Source organism: Sphaerodactylus townsendi, linkage group LG01, assembly GCF_021028975.2.
Source record: "Sphaerodactylus townsendi isolate TG3544 linkage group LG01, MPM_Stown_v2.3, whole genome shotgun sequence".
Lineage (NCBI taxonomy): Eukaryota > Metazoa > Chordata > Lepidosauria > Squamata > Sphaerodactylidae > Sphaerodactylus > Sphaerodactylus townsendi.
Window position 1 is genome coordinate 148,952,861 of NC_059425.1, and position 21,227 is coordinate 148,974,087.

Genomic DNA, 21,227 nt, shown 5'->3' on the forward strand with positions numbered 1-21,227 from the left:
TAAAAGAAGTAGTAAATTAAAAAGCCACCTGACCATCATAGGTCAAAAGGTTAAATCAACACAGAATATTAAAAATAGCTAGGTATTTGTTTTCTTGATATTCAAACAAAACCTGGTCTAGAGGTAACCTAACCAAAGTATTCTGTCATAAATACATTTGGGGTTCAGTTATGACTTTGTGAACATAGTATATCAGTGGAGGAAAAATCAACTGGTTGTAGCTTTAGAAAATATTTTAGAAGTTGTCCATCTGAAGTCCCTGGTAATTAGAGGCTAGTCTGTGGAGATTGACAGGGTAAATTACTGGCTAATGTTTACACAACAAAACATATGCCCAGTACAATATCCTACACTGATGTTAGTGAAACCAGAGTCCGGAAATGTACAGTGGAAACAAGACCTGGTACTTTTCTTGCGCCAACACAAACAGCAATTACAGCGCAGTGTGAGAGGAGTCATAAGGAATACCACTGCGTATCAGTAGTTCAACAAAGTCAGCACTTTTGTGTAATTGCAGGGGAAAGGGCTGAAAAACATTACAGATCTCAGCAAGAAATGGCCCTTTATACTTTTAAACTGATCCTTGATAAAACAATGCTGGGGTCATGAGAAGGCTACTTTGCCAATTTTGCTCTCACCGTGGGATCCATGGACATCTGGCTGAGCTGCGGAAGCTGGAAAATGTCTTTAATATTCTCTTGACAGTAAAAACGGACATGTGGAAAACATTCTAACCTGTTAATCTGTGGCGCTCCTGGAAAAAAAAGGAAAAATGAAGGACATTTGGCTTTATACTTTGTGATGATAAATAGAAGTCTTGAGGTCTAGCACTAAATGGCATGGAACAAAGAATGCAAACTCCATTCTCCAAATATAGCTGGAGAAGAATATGCACCTGTGTAACTCTTATGATGCTATAAATGCCAGGGGTTGCTTTTAATTTTGACAGTCTGTATTTCAAAATAATGCCATTAATATTTGTTGCAAACTAACATGGAACATAGGTATAGGTTCTCTCATCCAAGAAGTTGCAATAAATGTATTTGGAGAAGGCTTTTGAAACTATTATGTATTCTTCTTCATAGTGACGTTGCTCTTCCTCCACAAAAATACCATACAGAGAAAAACTATTTATTTTGAAATTGTCATTATAAAGGTTACTGTAGTGTGAAGAGCACTTAAGCATACTGAAATCAAGGGAATCCTAATGGTACAATTCTAAAGAATTAGACCCTTCTAATCACATGGTCTTTGCTTGACTTAGAAAGTCATATTTTTCTTTCTTAGGAATGCCCTTTAAGTCTGTGTGGGGTTGGAACCTTAGATTTTAAGGCTGTAATCCATCACTGGGTTAAATATGCAGTGATTATTTGTAAACTCATAGGGTTGGATCCTACCAGATTTCTACTTGATCCTACCTGATTCTTCTCTCATTGTCCCATGTGGCTTTGCTGCAGGTTTATAACACCATTTTTTTAAAAATTGGAATTTGAAAAATTCCACCTGCTTCATTGTCTATCATGAAGCTAGCGAGGTGTAGTGGTTAAGACCAGGTGGAATATAATCTGGAGAGCCGGGTTTGATTTTCCACTCCTCCACATGAGTGGCGAAGCCTTATCTGGTGAACCTGATTTGTTTTCCCACTCCTTCATTCCTAGTGGGTGACCTTGGGCTAGTCACAGTTCTTCAGAACTCTCTCAGCCCCACCTACCTCACAAGGTGTCTGTTGTGGTAGGAGGAAGGGAAAGGAGTTTGCAAGCCCCTTTGAGTCTGCTTATAGGAGTCTTCTTTACCAACACCATGGGTGGTTGTTACATGAATGGAGTTGGGAACGTCTTGGGGTCTGATACTCCCTCTCCTCATGTACATCTAGTTAAAAGCTTTGCATTCATGAGAGACTGTTATTATGTCAAAACCACAAATATGGTTCTGTTCCATTCAAGCCAAAGAGACATGGCTTGTAATCTGGACTTAGAGAGCAGAAGGGAAAAAACACCACAGTTTGTGATTTCAATAAAATAACACACTACCGTGTTTCCCCGAATATAAGACAGTGTCTTATATTAATTTTTGCTCCCAAAGATGCGCTATGTCTTATTTTCAGGGGATGTCTTATTATTCTGTGTTCTGTTCATCGGGCATGCTTCCAAACAAAAACTTTGCTATGTCTTACTTTTGGGGGATGCCTTATATTTCGCACTTCAGCAAAACCTCTACTACGTCTTATTTTCCGGGGATGTCTTATATTTGGGGAAACAGGGTATATTATGTTGCCAAAACGGAAGTGTTTAATTTTTGAGCTGCATCCAAAGGAAGGAGGAAGTAGGGAGTGTCCAAGCCCCAGAATTCCCCAGACATGATCTTGTTGTAACAAATCAATTTTGTATACTGTGTAACCGAGCCCAAAACTTAAGTCACAAACTAAACAGAAAACCCCAGCAGTAAAAATAATTACCAATAATTAGCAAACTTTGCCTGCTAATAAATGGTGGACAGGGTGGCAGAAGGGCTGTGACTCGGTGGAAGAGCATCTGCTTTGGATGCAAAAGGTCCAATCCCTGGCATCTCCAGTTAAAAGGATCAGGTGGTAGGTGATATGAAAGAGGAGACAACATAGATCTTGATGGACCAATAGCCTGATTAAGTATAAGGCACTTTGATATGTTCAATAAGCCCTAGCCATTCTCATTTCAGCAAAGGAAGGAATAGACTTCATTCTCACATACAAATATGGAAGAAGAAGGATTGGTTTTATATCCTGCTTTTTTTTCACCTGAAGGAGTTGCAAAGTGACTTACAATCACAATCCCCTCCCCTTCTCACAACAGGCACCTTGTAAGGGGAGGGGAGGCTGAGAGAGTTCTGAGAGAAGTGATTGGCCCACAATCATACAGCAGGAATGAATTTGTTTCACATTACCAACATGGTGCAGTGGTTAAGTGCAGTGGACTCTAATCTGGTGAACCAAGTTTGGTCCCCGACTTCTCTACATGAAACTTGGTTCTTTAGATTAGAGTCCACTGCACTTAACTGCTACAGCATTCTGGTAATGTGAAACAAATTCATTCCAATTGTAAAAATGGTGAGGAAAAGGCAGATTGAAGTATATGACCCAATCCTTTGCTGATAGATTTGTTGCATGCACAGGCTATGCTATTTATTTTGCTTACGCAGACTGGGCTGTTCATTGATAAGAAGCTCTAGGAGAATTTGAACGGGGACAGAAAATTTGTATGGGGACAATAGACCTCTCCCAACTGTAAACAGTTACAGAAACAATGTTTTGCTGAAAAAAAATCTGTCTGATCCTTTGCAATCTGGAGTGGTATTTATCCTCATTTAGTCTTGCAAGTGAGAGGAGAAATATTACAGCACTTAAAGTAAATTCACTGAATTTTATTACCATACATGGAAAATAGAAATTATATAGCAGAGTAGCAGATAATCTGCATTTATCCATGGTATATGAAAAGAAATTTTTAAAAATCATGATGTAGCTTTAAACCTGCATTGTATTGACATCCACCTAACACACAAATAGGAAAAGAAGTTAAAATGATGGATTTGCTTGGAAGTTCAAGAGCAATGTAAGCCATGAACTGTATTGTTATACCATCTGTGTCATCATGAAAATAACAGCAAGTTTTTACCAGAGTCCTTTTAGAGGTGTTTGGTATATATATTTTTTGTTACCAGGCAAGTGATCCTGAAAAATACCAGCATTCTTAAAATAATAGTGATGAATACTAAAAGAAAAGTTATATATTGATAGCCCTGAGAGGCAAAGCAGAGACTTTTTGGCTGTAGCCTCAGCAATGGGAAGAGACTTTTGAGAAGCCATGCCAAAATAATCTTTCTTTTGGGAGAGAAATGGGGTGTCACCTACTTAACTAAGATGTAGAGGTTAGAACACTATTGTTAGATTTCATTATGGTTTTTAGAGTCTTACTGTAGGTAGACTGTTTTTAAACTATATTTTGGCATCATGCCCCCAAAGTTAAATCCTTGCAAATCCCTCTGATTTCAAAAGGGTTAGAGATTTCTGTATGGACTGAGTATGTGCTTAAGTATCCTGTTGGAATGAATGGGATGTAAATATGCTTAAGTTTAGATGGGCCATGCTTACTGACTTTCGGAATTTCAAAATGCTTAATTCTTTGTAGATGCTAAAGCTGTGATGGCGAACCTATGGCATGGGTGCCTGTAGTAATGCACTGCTGACCCAGCAGCACCGTGGTAGAACGTTGGAACGCATGTGGACCTCTGACCTTCTAGTGCCACCGCGACCCACTCCCTCATCCCCCCTATGAGTCCGCGGGTCATGAACTGTCTGGCTCAGTCCGCAGGCTAGGGACAATGGTCTTGCCCCCAGGTGAGGGATTAGGCTCAGGCAGCTGCAGCTCTCTCCTCATGCTGTAGTAGGTGAGATCATGCATCACATGATGATCTCCAGGTCTCCCGGTCTCCCGCTCATCTCCCTACCCACCTCCTTTACACGCCCACAATGAAACCCTAATAAAAGGTGCCAGAGACCAGCACAGGGCTTGAGTTGTCAGGATCACGAAATCGCCAGCTTCCTGTTGTTGCTGGCGCTCTCCCACCAGATGGAACCTCCTCAGCGTCTACGGCCTGTTGCCGGCGACCCTGCGGGATGACTACAAGCTGGTGTCGAAACCGGGAATCCTCGAACCTCCCACCCCCTGCTCACGTGCCGCCTGGGAAGGGGCAGCGATACCGGGGAAGTCCGGCTGGATCGGCGCATCCAGGGACCACCCGTTTGGTATAGCCTGTCCTCTGGATCGGCGCGTCAGAGACAGCGTCCTGTGGGACACTCTCGGTCCGGCCAGACACCCGGTGAATATGGGGAGCTTGCAAAGCAGGGCTTATGACAAACTGCGTTGGCGAACTCGAAAAGGCGTTAGCGAGGAAATGCGGCAGGGTCCCCGTGAGAAGAGGGGAAAGCTGCGCAGAATTGGTTGAGAGATTGAAGCTCAATGTCCATGGGTACGCAGGGGGGGGACATTGAATCTTGGGTGCTAAGGAGAAACATCGGGCTATGCTCTTGCCCACAGAGCCTCAGCGCCCGATGTCACTACTTTACTGGCAGTGGGGGAACAATGTTATGTCGCCATCAGCTCTGCAGACCATATGGCTCCCTTGCCATTGACCCGCCCTCCCTTCGATCTTTCACCTTCAATTTCCAGCCCGGAATTTTTTCTCTATCCGCTTAAATTGGACGCTTCTTGTCCTCCTTTCGCACCTTACTTGCTCCTCCGGCCCATTTCAGATTCTCCCGTGGCTCAGCCGCCCCCCTCTGCTCCGCCTTCATTTCCAGGAAGCCACGCACCTCCGTCAGCGCCCGCTGACGTAATGGCGCTGGTTTCGAAACTGCAGAGCCGTGATAGCTTATGACGATCTGCAAGGAAAGAAACCCTGGCGGGAGACGATGCTGATATGCCCTTCGCATTGTGCCCGTCGGGCCCATTTCTAATAACAGACACCGGGGCGGCATTGTTACGGCGGGTTGTCGAAAGTGCACTGCCAAGCTATAACATCCTCACTGGAGCTCCACTTAAGCTGATGCGGAGACGTGGGAGCCACTAGCCCCTCGTGAGAGGCGGCATGCTGGAGGCAATCGCTGAGGAATCACCCTAATGGTTCCGGGCGACTGGAAGACCACCTTTCGCGCGCCACGAGCCCTGCACAATTTGTGATCTGGGAAAGCCGGTTCCTTGGCAGCATTGCTTCAACAGGGCAGCCACCTCTGGCGGCGCTTCTACATCACCGCTACAGCTTTGCACGGCTTCGTAACCGATGCAGCCAACCCCAACTAGCGATCAGATTGTACTGCTCTGAGGTACCCTTACGATTAAGCCTCTGGAAAGTGCCTAATACAAGCGCGTTTATCAAGGTTCCCAATGCCGGCCAGCGCCAACCCAGAGTTTCTCCACCATCCGGCCAAAACCCCAAAGGAGCCCTATGCCGAGGTTTGTAGAACAGGCTCCAGGAGGCTCTCAAAAGGCAGGTTGACAACTTGAGTGCCCAGGGCGAACTCCTTAAGCGCCTGCCATGAAGGCAGCCTCAGCTGAGTGCATAGAGGCAGTCACGAACTTAGGGTGGTAGGAACCCTGAACTGTACGACATGCTCAAAGCTTGCCAGGACATGGGTCTTTAAATACATCAAGCCAGCCTTTAGCTGCGGCCTCTCCAGCTGCCCTGAGACAGCCCCCCCGAGGACAAGTGTTTTCAATTGCAACAAGCCAGGGACGGACGCACCTCCCGTAGAAGGGATCACTGCTTAGACTGCTCGGCGGAAGGGCCTACAGCCGAGCGGAGGGTCTCCCCGAAGGGCAAGACTCCCCAGGGGAGGTCCTAAGACCGGGTGCTCCCAAAGAGAAGCCTGCTGGGAAGGCTCCGCACCCGGGCATCTCCCCAGCCGGAACCAAGGCCAGACACCTCAAGCCCCCTTCCCGGGCTCCCCACGAGATCTTGGCTGCTCCAGCTCAATATATAGTGATCCCATCCCCAGCCTGTGGAGACCATTAGGCTGGTCTTGCCAAAGCTTCCGCCCGTGAACAGGGGTTGTTCATCATCCCAGGGGTCATCGACTCCCACGTAAGCCAGAGGAGCCACCCACATCCAGGTATGGACAAACATCCCGCAGAAACTGCACTAGGATTCATCTCTGAACATCTCCTGCCTCTATGCTCTCCTTTCGAGTCTAATCTAAGTTCAGCTAATCTAAATCTCGTTGCTCGCTCCCCCTCCTACGTCTATGCTTCCTGCTCTGCTAGTCTCCCTTCTATTTCCAAAGTCACCATGCACTCCATGGGCCAGTGCCACAGAGTGGCACGCATTTCAAAATCTCTACAGAGTCCACAATCACTGAACTACAAGCAGCTGTAAGGATCCAAATCAAGATCTCGTGAGCCTCTGAACCTGTGCAAAGCCCTAAGCTCAAAGCTCCCAGTGGCAGCAAAATGCGTCAATCACCTCAGAGAGAGCAAGATCTCCAAATCAGAGTTGCAATCCTCCCTCATTACACTTTTATGCGGCTCTGTATGCCTATATATATGCTCTGTATGTCTTAATCCCCCCTTTCAAGAGAGACCCTAAAATTTTCCCTTTCATCAGAGGGATTTGTCCATTGCTTCAAGCTATGCTCTATGCGTTTCAATTAAAGTCTCTCTCGCGATTATGTGTACCAATGCCTTTGAAAGGCTTCACCCATTACAACATCAACCTTAAACAGAGCGCTTGGCTTCGTGCATGCTGCTCCCTAGGAAGCCGATGGGACCTGCTTTCCAGGCCGCCCTCCATCTTAGTTTAAACCCCTCAAAACTCTTCTTCAAACCTTTCCTTGAGAACCTTTTCCTCTACGTACATCTGGGCCCTGCACTGCCACATTGGCGTGGCACAAGCTTACATATGAAGCCAAAATCATTTTCATGCTCCCCACATTTCTCTACTGAGCTCCCTGGCTGGTCACAGTGCCAAGGGATTCTCTCAGCCACACCTATCTTACACAGCCTCCGTGAGAGAATTTGGGAAGCCAGAGCTCAAACCGGCCAAAGTCCCCTTACAGGAAAGGAAAGGTGGGGAGCTGGACTTCCAGAGCCCTTCCCCTGCCTTCTGCCTTCCTTTCTGCACACCCCTCCCTCTTTCTACGTGGGCTGGCGCATCCCCACCTCTAGATCTAGGATCTGATAAAGCGGGGTTTTTTACCCAAACCCTCTCAATTTGCTCCTGTGAGTCAAAGCTCAAGCCCAGGAACTGTTTTCTTTGCATCTTCTACATGCACCTATAGATGCTATATTACGATATGACTATAATTGTGGAATTGCTTTAAGTTGCTTTGCAAAACCCACACCTTAGGCGGGGTGATTTAGGATTGTTTTACAAACAAACATCCGACCTGGATGCCAGGTACTCTCCCTTCTCCCTAAGCCTTGGGCAATTCCACCTTTGTATCTCTGCGCCTTTCAATGTTGCAAGTGATGGTTGTCGAGATGGGCCAGCTGGCCTAGCAGCTTGGCCAAGACAAATGAGAAAGAAGAGTAGTCCCCCCCCCTGTCGACCCTTAAATCAAAAGTCTCGTCCAACGGACCATGTCCAAAGTGTCGTTCTCTATCAGTCATTCATAAAAGGTGCTGCGCCCCCACTCAGGGCTCCAGGTCCCTCTATTGTCATCTACTAACCTCAGCTGTGCATAAAACCCCCCTGGGGAAAGCTGTTGCTTGTTTCTCTTTCCATACAGGGAGTCCAGCTGCGCCATGCCAGGCCAGGCCCCATCCCGAAATGGAGCTGGCTCCCTCCCCTGGAGGATCCAACCCAGCCGCCTCTGTCGAGGGGGCCCCAGTGCCCCCCCAGCCTGGGCCCGAGATGGGAGGGGATCTCTCCTAGGAGCCAGCACACCCATTCTTCTCCACAAGGATCACAGCCCCTCGCTGCGTCTACCCTGAGAACGGGCAGCAGCCTAGGCCAGCTGTGGCTCAGAGGTTGATACCCGCGTGTTGCTGCTCCTCATCTGGTCAACGCTATTCTCTCTCCCTCTCTGCCGCCCCTGGCTGAAGCTTGGAGTTCTTGTCAGGGACATTCCTATTCGGTGGCACGGGGCTCTCCTCGCTGTTCTCCAGCCGCGGCAGATATTGTTGGAACACGCTTCTTCTTCTCAACAACCTTGCTCGCGTGAGAATCACTGAACCTGCAATGCTAAGAGACTATCAGTAGCTCTCCCTACGTCGCAGAAATCCATGGACTCGCGCCATCGCACGCTTCTGTAGCTTTGAGTGCGTCAAATGGCAAGAGCCATGCGGACGGTATGCAACCATCGGGTTTCCTTCGATACATCATCCCAGCCTATGTAGCCGGCTTTAGCCATGTTTTTATTGCTTACTGTAGACCAACTATTGCTGAAGTTATTGCATGCCTTAATTTTTAGAAGTTATGTTATTTGTTGTTGCTGCATTTCCGCCTCGTGTTCTGCCGGAACCTTCTGCCACCGCCTCACCATCTCGTTTCACCTCCCAGGCTTCACCCGGAAGCCAAGCACAGCTCCACAGCTCCAGCCCTTCCCCTCGACCCCCCCCTTGGGCGGCCCAGCGGCAAGGTTTCCTAGCCAAAGCCCCAGTGTGTTTCCCCTCGCGAACTTCCCTTGTGGGAGTCCCAGGACTTGTTTCCTGTAACACCAAAGCTATTGGCCGGCTGGCCACAGCATACGAAGTCCATCAACTCCCACCTCCCGTGCTCTGGATGCCCTGGCCTCCTCGAAGGCAGCAGGAACTTTCACGTCAAGCGACTTTAGATGTCGATGTCCGCCATTGATTATTTGTTGTTGTGCATCACCAGGGTTGTGAGAATGTACATAATATGTGTTGTTTTAATCTTTCTGATAATTCCCCAATTGATTCATGTATGAAAGTACGTGAGCTGCAAAGAAGTTGTATCTAATCTGAAATATGATGTTTTTTGCCCCATTGGTGGTCAGCCCCTCTGGAGCTAGCTGCGGGAGGAATGGTTGAGTGCTATTGTGCAGCTCTGCATTGGTTTAATTATTGTGCCCTCGTTATGGGATCTTGTTCGCTACGTTGTGTGCATCTAATGTTGCCTGCTGCGTGTGTAAGAAGCCCCTCGAATTTCCCCTTACCCCATAACCAAGTTCTAATGTTACTACAAGCAGCTCGGTCCAGCTTGACCAGGCGCAAGTGAGGTGAGACAAAGCGTCCTTTAAATCACCCTTAGCATTTCGGTCCCCTTCACAAAATGCCGTGTAAAAGGAGGAGATGTAGTAATGCACTGCTGACCCAGCAGCACCGTGGTAGAAACGTTGGACGCCATGGCGGACCCTCTGACCTTCTGGTCCCACCGCACCCTACCTCCTCATCCCACCCTCTCTATGGGAGTCACGGGTCATGAACTGTTCTGGCTCAGTCACGAGGCGCTTAGGGACAATGGTCTTACCCCAGGTGAGGGTGAGGCTCAGACGGCACGCTTGTCTCTCCAAGCCGCATTAGCCAGGTGAGATCATGCATACTACATGACTGATCTCAGGTCTCCCGGTCTCCGGCTCATCTCCCCTACCCACCTCCTTTACACGCCCACAATGAAACCCTAATAAAAGGTGCCAGAGACCAGCACAGGCAGAGTTGTCAGGATCACGAAATCCCGCGCTTCCTGTTGCTGACGCTCTCCACCAGATGGAACCTCCTCCGCGTCTCGCCTATTCCTTAGCGACGACCCTGCGGGGATGACTACAGTGCCCAAGGCGGCACTCAGAGCCCTCTCTGTGGGCATGCATGCCGCCATCTCCCCCTCCCCCTTCCCCCCTTGCCCAGCCAGAGGCGGCTGCCAGCAGACGTGGTGGGAGTCACGCTGCACAGGCTGGCCATGCACAAGATGCTCTGCCGGCTTGGGCTGAGCTTCAGGAGGTCCTCTTGAGTTAACCTGATTTGCTGTAAGTACCATCTACCGCCCCATGAGTACCCCCTCTCCTCGACAAGGCTTGGCAGGCTGGACGCTGGCATGCTTTTCTTGGTGTGTAACTTTTGGGACCAAACTAAAACTTTGGGCAGGGTTAAAAAGCAGCACCCCAGGTGAGGGGCTTCCATTGGGAGGAGTGCGTCTGCCAAGAGCAAGGCAGGCGCAGTGGTGAGCCCCAAGGTCTCCTGGGAACTGTAGTTCCTCGGGCAGTTTTTAGCCTGAACTGTAAATAGGCCGCTTTTTCAGCCTGAAAAAGTACTAGAAAAAGAAAAGGAACTAAATAAATGTGGGAAGGGGGTGGGGCGGGGGCACTGCAGGGGGGGCACAAGGAAAAGGGGGAGGGGTGGGGGTGATTTTCTGGGGCCCCAGGTGTGCGCCTGGTGCACAACGCACCCCCACCCCCTTGCTGCTCTGCCACTGAATGGCCTCTGACATGGCATTTGCTTCTTAAAGTTACAGGTGCAGCTTCTTTCATTTTGAGAGCTTTAACTCCTCTAATGTATTATATCTACTGAGGCTTTTCTCAAGTTCATGGAAAGATCTGGCTTGTTTGTCTGCAGATCCAGATTTAAGTATCCACAGATGTCTGGCTATCAGATAGATGAACTAGGGCTCTGAAGGTACTGGCAGCGTTTATCCATTTCATATATCACTGGTTTCAAACATAGTTATACGCATGGGGAACATAAAGCATATGAAGTAGTGCAGACATTTTGGTTTATTTATTATCTTAGATGTTGTCAGTTTTGGTTTGCCTCATTTTCGTTACTGGCCTTTGGGTTGTTTTATGCCATATATGTTATACAGCATTTGATGTTTGTAAATGTTGGAAAACGGATGTTGCAAATATTGGGAAATCACATTAATTTTGAAGAGAAAAATTTGGAGCAATAAAAAAGAACCATCCCAAAATCAAGACTTTTGGGTTTGTTACATTTCTGAAAACTAAATGGGGATATTCCATTTCAAATGAAATCAGACAGCTTTCAAAGTTTGGTCTCATCCTTAAAACTTAATGTATTTTAAAGGTCACGGGATGAGTCCACAAGTGAGAGAACACATGCTGTGTGAGTATGGAATTTTTATTCCTATCTGCATATAGGCACATGTTCTACAAAAAGGATACAATTGTGGGTAGCAGATATTTCTATGTCTCTTTTATAAAGGCCATACAATGTTGTTTTGATTTGGCTAGCAGAACTGAGAGAGGGGCATACATTTAAAAGTGTCATATTAACGCATCTCATGCCGTACTGTTTCCCTTTGCTTGCTTTAACCTTTAAAGTTTTAAAAAACTTACATAAAATGTTACCATGTCCAAATTTTACTAGCAACTCAAATAGTGGCCCTTTTTAAGGCAACAGTGCCTCCCAGTGGTCAGTAAAACAATAGTTTTGACTTTTAAAATATATATATATATTCTGTTGGAGAGGTAAACCTTATACGCACACTTGGATTTGATTAAAACACAAAACGGTACCAGCTCTGTCAAATTAGCAATTTGTTTTGATGGCACACCTGGAGTACTGGGTGCAGTTTTGAAGACCTCACTTCAAGAAGAATGTAGAGTGGGTGCCAAGGAGAATGACAAGTATGATCAGAGGTCTGGAGACCAACCCTATGAGGAAGGCTAAGGGACTTGGGAACATTCAGTTTGGAGAAGGGGAAGCTGAGTGGGGGTATGATTGCTTTCTTTAAGAATTTGAAGGGCTGTCATTAGAGGAGGGCAGGGACCTGTTCCTATTGGCAGCAAAGGATACGATATCCAATAATATCTTTACATTATAAGCAGAAAGCTACCATTTGGATATTAGGGAAAACATTTTTTACAGTGAGAGAATGAGGGGTGGCATGCAAGGGAGAGGATGAAGGGGGCCCAGCATCTGGACATGGCCCACCCACCCTAGCAGGGAAGGGGAGGGAGGGGTGGCATGCAAGGAAAAGGGACGGAGGGGTGGCATGCAAGGGCGGGGAAAGGGGCCCATCATCTGGACATGGCCCACCCACCCTAGTAGAGGGAGGGGTGGCATGCAAGGGAAGGGGAGTGAGGGAGGGGAGAGAGTGCAGGGTGGCATGCAAGGGAGGGGAGGGAGGGGGAGGGGGAGGGGAATCAGCAGTAGAATCAGCCACATAGGTAGGTGGTAAGCTCTTCCTCACAGCCCATCTTCAAGCAGTGGCTGGACAAACATTTGTCAGGGATGCTTTAGGCTGATCCTGCACTTAGCAGGGGATTGGACTAGGTGGCCTGTATGACCCCTTCCAACTCTGATTCTCTGATTCCATATTTTGGATTCATAGTTTAAAACATTTTCTTATATATCTATTTTACAGCTCAAAAACTTTGGTTTATTCAGGTTGCAGTATTTGATGTGATAATTCTTACATCTAGATGTTAAGTCAATGACCAGTTATAGTACAGCCCTGACAGTATTTACCATTTTAGAGCAGGTTTCATTCTTGCTTGACAGACTGCCGGACAGAGACATCGCTCTGGAGCATAAGAAGATCTTAGCCATGCAGTGTTTCTTGTGCCCTGTTCATTCGTTAAAACTGGCATCTCAGCAGTTTCATAGGTAGCCTTCGCATGCCAGAAATCCATAAGCAGGTGATTGCTGACAGTCTGGCACACTAATATGGCACATGTAGCTGCACTGCACACATAGCAATGCTGGGGCCACGTAATATTACACGGCTCAGTTCATTTTATTTGGCAGTTCTCCATTTTAAATGGGGTCCACTTCCTTGCACCCAAGAGGCTTTGGACTTGTGTTCCTCAACCAGCAGTTTCCCTCAACTCACGACATACCATTTTTGAAATTGAAATTTCAACAGGAAACTGTTGTAAAGGATTGAGGGTGCCATTCAAAGGACAAAGGTCATGCTCAAGTCCTGGTACATGCCTATAATCATTCTTTGAATTATTGCATGTATCTGTCTCCTGTCTCTCTATATTATGTATTTATCCTGCTCTCTCCCCCCCCCCCCCCCGGTATTCATTTTATCCTTACAAGAATCCTGTGAGGTGCATTAAAGTCTCCTCAGTCCTAAGAACCACATCATATGTATTGTTGTTGTTGTTATTTAGATTTCTATGCTGCTTCTCTCCTTGTGGCTTGGGGCAGCTCACATCATAGTAAGACAGTACAAAAAAAAATTAAAACACTGTAAACCTTCCCAAAAACAACACAGAAAATACATCTGAGAACTGTCACAAGATGGCAATTTGCAGATATTGTACCCCCAATCAATTTATGATGGAAACCAATGGGAGGAAGGAGGAAAAAAAAGGGAAGGGCAAATGGTATCATAGCCACCTCAACCATATACTCTGTTTTACAAGCCCTGCAGAACTGCCTAAGGACCCATAGGGCCCTGGTCTCATTGAACAGAGCTTTCCACCAGACTGGGGCAATGGCAACCCCCCCCCCCCCAACCCTGGCCATCATTGAGGATAGCTGAACTTCTTTTGGGCCAGGAACCATGCAACTCCAGGGTGCACGAGGAATGGGAAGGGAGAGATTGGAAACTGGCTTACACTATGCTGTGACATCACTTTTGGTTGCATGTTCTCTCCCCACCATCCATTTTTGCTTTTATTGCTCCATTGACTGGCATCAGGAACAGAGAGTAGTTACTTACCATGACAAGCAACTTGGCAGCCTACATACATAAGCATGTGCTGTCAAGTTGCAACCAGCAAGAGACTTTCAAGGCAAATGAGCAGCACAAGTGGTTTGCTGTTGCCTTCTTCTGCAGAGCCCTCCTTGGCAGTCTCCCATCCAAGTACCGGTCCTGCTTAGTTTCGAGGTCAGGTTATAATATACCAAAAGATTCCACATCTCCTGGCAGTCTAACCGCACTGGAATCAGCAATTCAAGTTTTGCTGTTTTTGCCCTGAAAAGCAAACAGATTCAGCAACAGATGGAATACTAACAGCAAAATGAAAACTTGTCTGTCAAACTGAGCCATATTTACCCATTTGTAGAAGTCTGACGTCTGATTGTCTTGTTTATGTAATACATTCACAGCTTGGGGAGACCTTTCATTGAAGTACTTAATCACAGCTTCCTCTAACATATTGAGGAGTAACAGGCAAGGTCATGTCAGCTTGATATGTGAATATTTGCAAGCAGAAGATTGTAATCATTATCAAAATGCATGCAAAGAAAAATATAAGCAGGTTGCCTCTTGAACATAAATCAACAAATATTCCTGATAAATGTGGTCCAGGTTTCAATATTACTAAATTATTATGTAGGCCGTTGCTTTACAGCTTCATTAAATTAATCTTGAGTCTTGCAGAGTAGCTTTATAGCTCACAACTTTTTCACTGCCACTCTTCTTTATTCGGAGATTTGAGCATGCAAAGCCTTTGGATAGTCCCCAGGATATCTGAAGTTTTTTTTTCTTTTTAAGAGAGAGTATCCTGTGTGTTCAGGAGATTGGAACTGCAAAGACTTGGGTTGAAATCCTCTTCTCAGTTATGAAGGAGAAGTAATCTTGAGCTCGTCTTTCTCTTTTAATGGTTCTGTCTCACTTATCTGATAAAGCAGGCTGTGCATTTGGGTCAAATGCCATCAAGTCACTTCCAACTTATGGCAACCCTATACATTAATCATTTCCAAAAGCAGACCATAGATACGTTTAATATCGTCATGCTTACCTTGTCATTTCCCATCAATGTTCATGAGCTAGTAGGCCAGGCCTACACAAGCAGTAACCCACCAAACTGAATGCCACCTGAATGTCTCAAATGCAAGTACCACACAAAATGCAGGGATAAAGCTCAAGCAACAATTGCAAACTGGCTGAATGGCCCATTATGCATGGAATACTTACCTGAAGCCTATTCTCTGTACAGTGGGCTCATGGTAGGCTCTCCTCACATTACTCTGTTTACCCATGCGGACGCAGCCCGCAGCCTGCTTTTCGCAGTTCTCTTAACAATTAACTCCGTTCATCAACAGCCTTAAAGGCACAGAGCTGATATTGTCTACACCTTCCCTTCCACATGCAAACATGCTCTCTCTCTCTCTCTCTCTCTCTCTCTCTCTCTCTCTCTTTCTCTCTCTCTCTCTCTCTCTGCTGCCGTTACAAGAGAAGAGAAGAGAAGAGAAGAGAGAGACTTAAAAAAACAAATTATTGCCTAAAATAAAGTTTTAAAAGCCCTTCCAGCCATTTGGGGGGGGGGGGAGAAGCAGAGTGGGGGAGGTAGGGTGGAGCCAAAGAGTTGCCTGATTGTACTGTTCCTTGCAAAAGCCCTCTTTATTATTATTTTATATTGAAAGATCAATCTCTTAACATGTTCACTTTAAAGAAGGAGGAAGGAGCAGTATAAGGTGACTAGATGGTCACCTTTGTGAACCGGGACGGGCGGGTAGGTGGGCAGGGAAACAGCAGTGCCCCAGAAGGCCGTGCTCCTGCGGCCACGTGCGGGAGGCTGCTGCACTGCCTTGCACCCCAGAAGGCAGTGCGGCAGCCTTCCAAAAATTGGGACAATTGAAATAACCTGCAGGATGCGGGACAAATTGTTTGAAGGCGGGACTGTCCCTCCAAAAGCGGGACGTCTGGTCAGCCTAAGCCAGTAGCATGGAGAGGGGGGCGAGGGAGAAGGATCCAGTGCACCTGGCAACTTCTCTCCCCCCTCCACTATACATATGAGAAATTGATCTCTTGATTAGTGCACTTAGAGAAGCGGAATGGAGCCAACAGCATGAAAGGGGGGGAGGCATACAAACTAGTGCAAGGGAGTGGGAAGGTTGGCCATGGGTGGAAAGAAGATGTCAGGAGCAAAGCTGGGTCCACTGGCAAATCTGTCCTGCTCTGGCAGCAAAGCAAGATTTAAATCATGTTATAAGTAGTTTCGCATGCCACAAAGAGAGTGGAAAGTGAAAGTGGGGCTCCAGCAAATATGTATGTACAAGAAATCTTGCTGAGGTGAACACTGGCCTCCACTACGCAGCAAAGACTTTGTGCGTAGTCAGCCAATGTATTTTTTTTCAAAAAAAAGTTGCCCATGGAGTAAAGAAGTTGTGTCTGGCCTAGGTATAGTTACACTGCATGTGAATTTTAATTGTGAATGATCTGTTTGATTGAAACGTAACCTAGTGGTGCTGTGATTGCTTTCTAGATGGGGGTTAGTGTGGTGGATTCTGCTGTTGCTGGTTTGGGAGGCTGCCCATATGCGAAAGGTGCCACTGGAAATGTAGCAACAGAAGACGTGATATACATGCTTAATGGTTTAGGGATTAACACGGTAAGTGAGGGTTTTTTCGCATTTCTTTATTAGATTTTGCATGTTTCAAAATCTATGAATTGGAGGTAAGTAGGAAGTACTGTAAGTGTAAGTACATTATTCTACAATACATCTAAAGGTTAAATGTTTTGTGACATTAAATTGTTTACCAGAGAGTTATTCTGCCCTGATACCATGAGGATTGTTGACTGTGAAATGTTAGGCTCTTTGGCATACATAGTTTTGGCAAAACGCTTGCAGGCATTTGTAACTAGAAGTGATCTTGCTTGGGAGTTCTGGTTTGCTAATGGGAGATATTCTGTCTTTCTCAAGGTCATATTGAACCATTTTACATGTAATTCCAGGAATTTACTTGTGTGGTTTGAGTTTTGCATCCCTGGAACAAATGGTCTGTGCATGAGTGAACCACTCAGTTCCAAGGACATGAATGTCAGAAGTTGGCTGATACACAATTTTTTGCATTTCCAGCAGGTACATTTCCTAGCCCTGCTCCTCCAATCCTGCAAAAGATGTTGTCTAGCAGTGGACTATAGCTCTTCCTTTGCTTTCCATGGTGCTTTCCATCGGCAAAAAACAGTCATTGATCAAGATGTGAACCCACAGAGTTGCCTTTCAGGCATCCTTACAGCTGCATGATAGCCCCCTGAGGAGCTAATTGAAGTCATTTCCAGCATTTTTAAAAAATTTCACTATCATGGCTGTGTTCCTTTCTGAGAGTTTATATTCCTGTTTGCCAGCATCTTTCTATTGATAGTAGGTAGCACTTACTAAAATTAAACATTGCTTCATGTTTACCTTGGGCCTGAATAATCTCCTGGTTTCCTTTTGGCTCCAGGTTTTATGTTCTTGCTTTGTTTACTGAAGTCACTTAAAGGGGAACTCAATGGTTGAAATCCATTTTGAGTATTCATTTGGATGACATGCAATGCCTGCTTAGAAATGGGTTTCAGACATGATTAATTAAGGGGTGGCAGTCAACCGAAGGACGTTGATTTAAAGCCAACCACAAATAGCAAAGACACTGGTTTGTTCTACACATTACAAAATCTGTCTGTGGGACATCTTAAAGCGAGGTGACTGCTTCTTTTCACTTCATACACTCACAATGAGATGTCCAGGGGATATCTTTAAAAAAGACACCTTCTGGTGTGCTTCTACATATGTGCCCATTAAGGCATGATTAGGCATCCTTTTCCCAGCTTTTTTTTTTCACTTTTAGAATCATAGAAGAGACCACAAGGGCCATCAAGTCCAACCCCCTGCAATGCAGGAACACACAGTCAAAGCACTCCGGACATATGCTCATCCAGCCTTTGTTTAAAAACCTCCAAAGAAGGAGACTCCACCACTCTCCGAGGCAGTGAATTCCACTGTCAAACAGCCCTGACAGTCAGAAAGTTCTTCCTAATGTTTAGGTTTTTCCTAATGTTTAGGGAATCTCTTTTCCTGCACCTTGAATCCATTACTCCGTGTCCTAGTCTCTGAGGCAGCAGAAAACAAGCTTTCTCCCTCTTCGACATGACATCCCTTCAAATATTTAAACATGGCTATCATGTCACCTCTTAACCTATGCTTCTTTACACATGCATGAAAATGAAGATATGGAGATAGGAATCTCCACTGTCATGGTGATTTTCCCGCTGTTTGGGTGCTCTGCTCTCTGATTAGATGTAACTATCATCTACAATCTCATTGAATGTAAGTGTTATTGACCATCTCCATGCTTCTATTGGTCAACACACTCACAATGCAGAAGCAATTCATCAAATCAGTTTCTTGTTGTCCCTCTGGGTGCCATTTTCTCCAGTTCTCCATGGTTCACAAAGATCTTTGCACTGTTGTGGAAATTGGAGCTGGAAGATCTGGTTTTGCTCAGTTTGCTAGAGCTTCTCCTTCTGATGCTGGTGAGTCTGCACATATGTATGGAGGCCTATCATGGGATGCAGGTCTGGAGACTAGAACTGCTTCAACCAAGGAGTCCAGGTACCAGGCTGGTCACCAGAGCAAGGAGGGCCCTTGTTGCTACCAGCAGCCGCTGCTCATTCCAGAGAGAAATGGGGAGCAGTAAAAATCCAAACTGTTCTTCTTCTGCTTTCTCATTTCCAAAGTGATTCTATGTTCCATTCAAGTATGGCACAGTCACATGCTTGTGTCAGAACTTTTCCTTGGCCTCCTCCAGGTTTGACTTGAACCTTTCTGAAGTCATGCTGAACTTTGTTGTGTGATCCCAAGAACAGTATGCCCTGTGAGACAGAGAAGAATGCTTGGGGAATTATGCTGAAATGTCAAACATGAGAACTTCTACTGTACACTAAACCTCACTGTTCTCTTAATGCACAGGTGATGGCTGGCTTTACACAGTTGGGGTTTCCACACTGTGTTAGCATGATGGGTGGTTCCCACGCCCCAATCAGACATCTGGGTGGCATACCTGGAGATTATGCGAGCAGGAAATATTTCTTCTCAGTCCTGCTCTTGGCCACAGTGGACCATAAAGGATGCTTTATTGATGCAGAGGTTGGGCATTCTGATGGAAACCTCAATTCCTTTGTCTTCAACAAATCAAACCTTTATAAAGCAGTGGACAAGGGGGCATCTTTTCCTGGCAATCCTACACTAACTGTGAAAGGTGTCTGAGTGCCTCTTCTGAACCTGGCTGACACCATTCTGTAAGTGACTCATGAAGCCTTATGAGCCAACACAATGCCCAGGAAATACATTTCAGTCACCAACTGAGTTGGGCAAGAAATGTTGTGGAATGAGCTTTTGGAAGACTGAAGGCACAGTGGCATTGTCTAAGAGCCAAGCTGACAGTTTCCTCAGAAAAAGTCACCCTCTTCCCTTGTGATGGCCTGTGTGATTCTTCACAACATGATGCGCCATGTGGCAACAGAGCCTGAGAGGACATCCAGACCAACAGTGATGCAGCTCACAGAACCAGAGAAGATAGTTGTCAGAACCCCCACTCCTCAGAGATACAATCCAAGAGATGACACTAATCGCTGAGAAGGGACTGTGGTCAGGGATGCCCTGTCACAATTCCTTTACAGGAGTAGGCCCAGATGAAAAAAAGGGGGGAGGGGTTTGCAGAAGTTGTTGGTCTGAGACAGCCTACTTTTGCTTTGTGAAGGTGTGTTTCAGGGTTCTCACATCACAGTTCTTGTACAGTTTGTTTATAATACTACTCTGCATTAGGTTGTGGTTTTGAACCTGTTTTCTATGAAGAACATGAAATAAAGTGATCAGTTCTAAAAACCATGTGTTTTATGGTCACACCACTCTTCACGCATTGGTGGGTGGGAAAAAAAGATTCTGCCAACAGCCCCTCATATCGAACCCCTTATGTACTAATCAGCTCTAACAAGCAGAGGAGCAGCAGTGGCATAGGAGGTTAAGAGCTCGTTTATCTAATCTGGAGGAACCAGGTTTGATTCCCAGCTCTGCCACCTGAGCTGTGGAGGCTTATCTGGGGAATTCAGATTAGTCTGTGCACTCCCACACACACCAGCTGGGTGACCTTGGGCTAGTCACAGCTTCTCAGAGCTCTCTCAGCTCCACCTACCTCACAGGGTGTTTGTTGTGAGGGGGGAAGGGAAAGGAGATTGTAAGCCCCTTTGAGACTCCTGCAGGAGAGAAAGGGGGGATATAAATCCAAATTATTCTTCTTCTTCTGCTTTAGTTACCAACCGTAGGATGGAGAAGTCATGGTAAGAAGATGAAGTTTGGGGAGAGTTCAGATCCACAGAGCCCCCACACCGCCTACGGGGTCCATATGCTACGATTACCACAACCGGGGGCAGGGGCTCCTAGGATTTAGGAATGAAGCATGGTGGGGGTGGAGATTGTCAAAGGGGGGTGTCAGTGGCAGAGGTTTGCAGTGTGTCCTGAAAGAGCCATGCCCTTAAGGGAAAATGGTCTCCATATTGCAAAGATCAGGTGAAATTCAAGGGGAACCATCTGGAAGTTGCACAGCACCACCACATTCCCCCTTTGATGGATGGGGTGGGGAATACCCCTGAACAATCTCAATGGAGCCAGCCAGCGATGCGGCTTCTCCAGCTTGAGAAATTCCTGTGATCCAGGGGAGTGGCTGTGTTCGGGGGAAGTGGACCAACCTCCAATCTTAGATAGAGGCTTCTTGTCACTCTTGGTGCGGTGAAGCAAGCTTACTCCTGCCCCCAGAATTTGTTGGAGCTCATTGAAGAAGGGGAAATCTGTGGGGTAACCATGAGCAACTGCTTCGAGCTGCAGTCTCAAAGAGAAACCAAAAGCAGTAAGGGTGGGTGCCAGGGATGGGAAGCTATGCCATTACCTCTGATAGTGAGAGGTATTGAAAGAAAGGACATTTCACCTTTAAAAGCCAGTACAATGTCCTCAAGTGTCCCAAGTATGCAAATGTGTCTTATTTCCTGCAGTTCTGAGGCCCTTTCTGCACAGGCCAATAAACATGGGTTCAGGGTGGGATAAAACCCTGCTGGGGGGGGGGGGGGGC

At 46.2% G+C, this 21,227-nt stretch overlaps 1 protein-coding gene across 6 annotated transcripts in view; it reads left to right on the forward strand.

Moving 5' to 3' along the window:
- The window catches only part of HMGCLL1 (3-hydroxymethyl-3-methylglutaryl-CoA lyase like 1), a 74,803-nt gene extending 56,864 nt beyond the window's left edge, over positions 1 to 17,939 (forward strand). For 5 of the 6 annotated variants that reach the window (XM_048496987.1, XM_048496997.1, XM_048497026.1 and 2 more), the window contains 2 exons: positions 16,610 to 16,735; positions 17,204 to 17,939. In XM_048496987.1, the coding sequence (XP_048352944.1) occupies positions 16,610 to 16,735; positions 17,204 to 17,371 (294 nt within the window). In that variant the 3' untranslated portion in view covers positions 17,372 to 17,939. The other variant, XM_048497008.1, reaches the window with a different exon arrangement.
- Positions 17,940 to 21,227: the final 3,288 nt, after the last annotated feature.